The sequence below is a fragment of the Microtus ochrogaster genome, linkage group LG2 (assembly GCF_000317375.1).
Source record: "Microtus ochrogaster isolate Prairie Vole_2 linkage group LG2, MicOch1.0, whole genome shotgun sequence".
Lineage (NCBI taxonomy): Eukaryota > Metazoa > Chordata > Mammalia > Rodentia > Cricetidae > Microtus > Microtus ochrogaster.
The window spans coordinates 4,073,622-4,078,796 of NC_022028.1; the positions used below are offsets into that span (position 1 = coordinate 4,073,622).

Consider the following 5,175-nt stretch of genomic DNA (forward strand, 5'->3'; position numbering starts at 1 on the left):
ACAGAGAGAGAGACAGAGAGAGAACAAGAGTGGAAAGGAGTCATTTCATTTCACTATACCCTTCAGTAGACACTGCAAGTATTACCTATGGAAACAGATATGCTGAATTAAAATCAAAGTAACTAGAAAGAAAAGGGTGGCTAACAAGTTAAGAATATGACAAGACTAAGTAAGTAACAAGTAAAATCACTGTTCTTATGTGTTCTGGTACATATGGAAAGCCAACGCTGCACACAAATAAAATAGCAGTACTTTCCATGGATGACCTAAAGGAATCAGATCAAATATTCCTAAATTGCCTAAAAGCCACCAATAGAAGTTAATGATACCTTTGAGTTAACAATTAATTGTATTCATTTTGTGTGTGTACATGCAGGTTCATATGTGCCATGGCATGTGTTTGGAGATCAGAGAACAACTTTTGGAGTCAGTTCTTGCCTTCTGCCTTATTGAGGAAAGGTATCTTTCATTTCTGCTGCTATGATGTATACTTCTAAGCTAAGTGGCTGTGGTAGTTTGAATAAAAATGGCACCCATAGGACCACAGGGAGTGACACTATTAGAAGATATGGCCTTGTTGAATGAGGTATGGCTTTGTTGGAGGAGGTGTGTCATTAGGGGGTGGGCTTTGAGGTCTCAGAAGCTCCTAGGTAAACTGGGGGCAAAGGAAGGTGGTAAAGGGGAGGAGATGGGAGATAAGAACATGAGGGAATGGGATGGTCGAGGTGGAGAGGGATGGAGTGGGAGAGCAATGAAAGAGAGCTCTTGATAGAAAGAGCCACTATGGGGTAGGGAGAAACCTGGTGCTAGGGAAGTTCACAAGAATCCTCAAGGAACACCCCAGCTAAGATTCCTACCAATAGTAAAGAGGGTGGTGTGAACTGGCCTTCCCCTGTAATCAGACTGGTGAATACCTCAACTATCACCATAGAGCCTTCATCTAGCAACTGATGGAACCAGATGCAGAGATCCGCAGCCAAGTACCAGGCAAAGCTCCAGGAATCCAATCAAAGAGGGGGAGGAGGAAATACATGAGTAAGGGAGGTCAAGATCATGATGGAGAAATCTACAGAGATAATTGAACCACGCTCATGGAAACTTATGAACTCTAGACAGACAGCTGTGGAGCCTCCATGGGACCTAACTAGGCCCTCTATCTGTGGAATACAGTGTAGAAGCTTGGACTATCTGAGAAGCCCCTGGCAATAGGACCAGGATCTATCCCTGGTGCATGACCTAGCTTGTTGGAGCCTGTTCCCTATGGTGGGGTGTCATGCTAACCTTTAATGCACGGGGGAGGGGCTTGCTCCTGCACAAACTTTATGTGCTAAACTTTGTTGACTCCCTATAGGAGGCCTTACCCGTTGGGAGGAGTAGGGGATGTTGGGGATGAGAGGAGGCTGGAGAAGGGATAAGGGTAGGGGAGAACTGTGGTTGGAATGTAAAAGGAAATTAAAAAAAAAAAAAAAAAGAGTTGCTGTGGTCATGATATCTCTTCACAGCAACAGAAACCCTAAGACAGAAGTTGGTGCTAGGGTCTTTTATTATGATGATAGGCCAAACCATGCTTTTATTTGGAAGAATGTGGACTTTGGGTTAGGAAAACAGTGAAATGCTTTAAGCTAAGTTTACTGAGCCATACTAGTAGGAACATGGAAGTGGTGTTAAGGGTAATTTAAACTGTGCAGGCCTGCCTCAAGAGGTTTCTGAAGAGACTATTAATATGTGACCTAGAGATCGTCCTTATAATATTTTGGCAAAGAATGTAGCTACTTTTTGCCCTTATCTGAAAAGTCTGCCTGAGGTTAGATTGAAGAGTTTTATATTAATGCAGAGGAAATTTCAAAACAGCCTAGTATTGACTGTTGTGTGGTTATTAGTAGTCACTCTTATGAAGATCTATAATGAAAAGGAGCAAGCCGGGCAGTAGTGGCGCATGCCTTTAATCCTAGCACTCAGGAGGCAGAGGCAGGCAGATCTCTGTGAGTTCGAGGCCAGCCTGGTCTACAAGAGCTAGTTCTAGGACAGGCTCCAAAGCTATAGAGAAACCCTGTCTCAAAAAACAAAACAATAAAAAAGAAGAAGAAAGAAAGAAAGAAAGAAAGAAAGAAAGAAAGAAAGAAAGACAGAGAAAAGGAGCAAACTAAGCAAAGAAAAATATAAAATATACAGTTCAAGGAGAAGGGGATACATAGGAACTAAACCCCATGTTCAAGGAGATGAAAATAGATGAAAGAAAAGCCTGATGTTAGATAGAATAAAAGGAGTGATAACCTCAGGGCAAGATCCCATCCAGCTAAGCTTCCAACTTGTGTAAAGGAATTAAAGGAAAGTTTAGGGTCAGATGTGGTAGGGCATACCTTTAATGCCAGCACTCCAAAGGCAGAGGCAAGTGGACCTATGATGAGTTTGAGGCCAGCCTAGCCTACAGAGCAAGTTCCAGAACAACCAAGTTCAGGCAGTGAAGGAAACCATCAAAAACAGAAAGCTGATGAAGATGTAATATTCTAATCCCAGCAAACAGCAGAACTTGTGACTTTGGCCACATGGTTCTGGCTTTAAAGAAGAAAAAAGAACTATGGAAATTACCTTCATGACCAAGGAAAACTGCTGAGGCCAGGTATATGGTAGGGGTTTCCCTGCATGGAGGTCTAAAAAGGCCATTGTGTGAAGCTATGAAGGTGAAGCCTAGATTGATTGCTTTGGAGACCCCAAGATGTTAGGGATGCTAGAGCCATGGGATACTAGTCAAAAAGAGCTGCTAACATGAATGGAACCAGTCTAAGAGAGAGAAGTGTGCTGCATCGACAAAGCTGAAAAGAGTTAGAGATCTGAAGAGTTCTTTGACATCATACATGGAACTGCAGAGTTTAGAGTTTGCCCAGCTGGTTTTTGGCCTTGCTTTGGCCCAGTATTTTTTTTTTTACCATGCACCTTTCTGTAATGATAATGTATATCCTGTGCCATTATATGCTGAAAGTATGTGATCTGCTTTTTCATTTTGATTTTTTTGCAAGTGATTACAGTTAAGAGATTGCATAAATCTCAAATGAGACTTCAAACTTTTAAACAAGTTTGAGACTGTTACAGATTATGAGGACTAAATGTATTTTGCATTATGATATGGCTACAAGTCTATGAGGGCCAGGGAATAGAATGTGGTGGTTTGAATAAAAGTGGCCCCTACAGGACCACATAGGGAGTGGCACTATTAGGAGGTATGGCCCTGTTGGAGTGACTTTGTTGGAGGAGGTGTGTTACTAGGAGTGGGTTTTGAGGTCTCAGAAGCTCAAGCTAGGTCTAGTGTGACATTCACTTCCAGCAGCCTGTTGATCAGATAGATGTAGAACCCTCAGATACCTCTCCAGCACATCTGCCTGCATGCCACCATGTTTCCTGTCATGACTATAAAGGACTAAACCTCTGAAACTGTAAGTCAGCCCCCAATTAAGTGTTTTCCTTTCTAAGAGTTTCTGTGGTCATGGTGTCTCTTCACAGCAATAGAAACCCTAAGACAGTGTGGCCCTTGAGTTTCTGGCTCATTCTTCTCCTTCTACTGGCCATCTCATCTTAGAACAAGTGGATTTATAGACAAAAATGACACTGAATCCCACTTTTTACAGGTTCTGAGAATTGAACTCAAGTTATCCAGTTTGTCTAGTAAGTGCTTCTACCTGCTGAGCCTGAATTCTCTTTTAAAATATAACTCTCCAATCCTATCAATAATGTTTTATGTATATTAATTGGTCACTAGGTTAGGAAAAGGCACTTAGGAAATGAGACTCTTGGGTAGATGAATAATGGTAAGGAAGAGAGAAGAGAGGCATGCAGTGGGGCTGAGAGGTAGGAAGGGAGTGTCACAACCACTAGCTCTGTGTGAGACCACTGAGAATGCAGCAGCCCTGACTGTTGTGACGCAGGCCTTTAATTCCAGCACTGTAGAGGCCAAGGGGGTATCTGTGAGTTCAGGGCTAACATGGTCTACACAGTGAGTTTCAGGCCAGCCAAGACTATATAGTAAGACCCTGTTACAAAAATATATTTGCAAGCTTCCATAGGAGTCCCTAGGGTAAAAAAGTAACAGCAAAGTTATATCATTACCTTGTTGTTAGAGGAAGAGTTTGAGGGTGACAACTCTTTTTCTGGGCTCTTAGATTTTTCTCCTTTTTCAGGCTTCTCTGTAGACTCTTTACTGTCATTTGAGGATTTTAGGGATTTATCAAAGATGTCAATTCCCAAGATCTGTGCTACTTTGTCCAGTTCAGATTGCTTCTTTTCTGCTTCTTCTGTCTCTTTATGTAGCTCTGTGATGTCCTTCATAATGCTATCCTGAAGTCGACTCACCTCCATCAGAAGTGGGTCTTTGTGACCATCTTTCTCCCTTCGCTTCTTGCGCAGCATCTCCCCTGAATGGTCAGATGTTTATCAGAAGAAATCCATGGAAGGTAAACTAAGAGAATTCATTTCCTAGGTTTCTAAGTACATATAGCTTTGTAAACTATATGATTACAAAATCATTTTCCACCAAAAAATAAAGCAAGTAAGATTCTGTTTCCATAGAGGGTTGAAGGGCAAGTGATCACATTCTCTTTTGGTAAGGATAAGTTAAAGTTCTACAGATAGGGCTTCAGGAGCTCCATCAATTCTCTAAGTGATATATGCAGGTTTGTATTTATGTACCTCCTAAAAAGATTATGTGACTTTATCTGATTTAAGAACACTGCCAATTTCTATAATGGTTTATGCCTAATGTCATTTCTTGTTCATAACTGTAGGTCAGTCCTTACAGGACAAAGTAAGTTATTTAATCTTAAACATTATGAATTCAGACAGAAACAATTATCTTTTTCTGTTCTCTTCTCTTTCATACTAATATCCAGTTGCAGTATTTAGAAGCATTGTTATTCTTCCCTCATGCAAATGAATTCTTAAAAGCACAGATGAAGAAATGGAAGGTAATGCATATCTGGAATCCCATCACTTTGAAGGTAGAGACAGGAGGATCAGGAGTTCAAAATCCTCCTGAGCTACACAGTGAATCTGAGACTTGCAGGCTACAAAAAATACAAAATGCAAAACAAAACAAAAAACAGAAAATAAGAGGAAAGGGAAATAGAATAAAAAAAACCACAGATTATTTTGGGCTAAAAAGAGATTTTTTTTTTTTTTTTTTTT

At 40.8% G+C, this 5,175-nt stretch overlaps 1 protein-coding gene across 4 annotated transcripts in view; it reads right to left on the bottom strand.

The window, feature by feature from the left end:
* The window catches only part of Znf318 (zinc finger protein 318), a 70,823-nt gene that overhangs the window by 44,978 nt on the left and 20,670 nt on the right, over positions 1-5,175 (bottom strand). For all 4 annotated transcript variants that reach the window (XR_003378105.1, XR_003378106.1, XM_026785482.1 and 1 more), the window contains exon 6: positions 4,102-4,406. Coding sequence is in view for 2 of the 4 variants with exons in the window: in XM_026785482.1 (XP_026641283.1) it covers positions 4,102-4,406 (305 nt within the window). In the remaining 2 variants the exon portion in view is untranslated. The remainder of the gene's footprint in view (positions 1-4,101; positions 4,407-5,175) is intronic.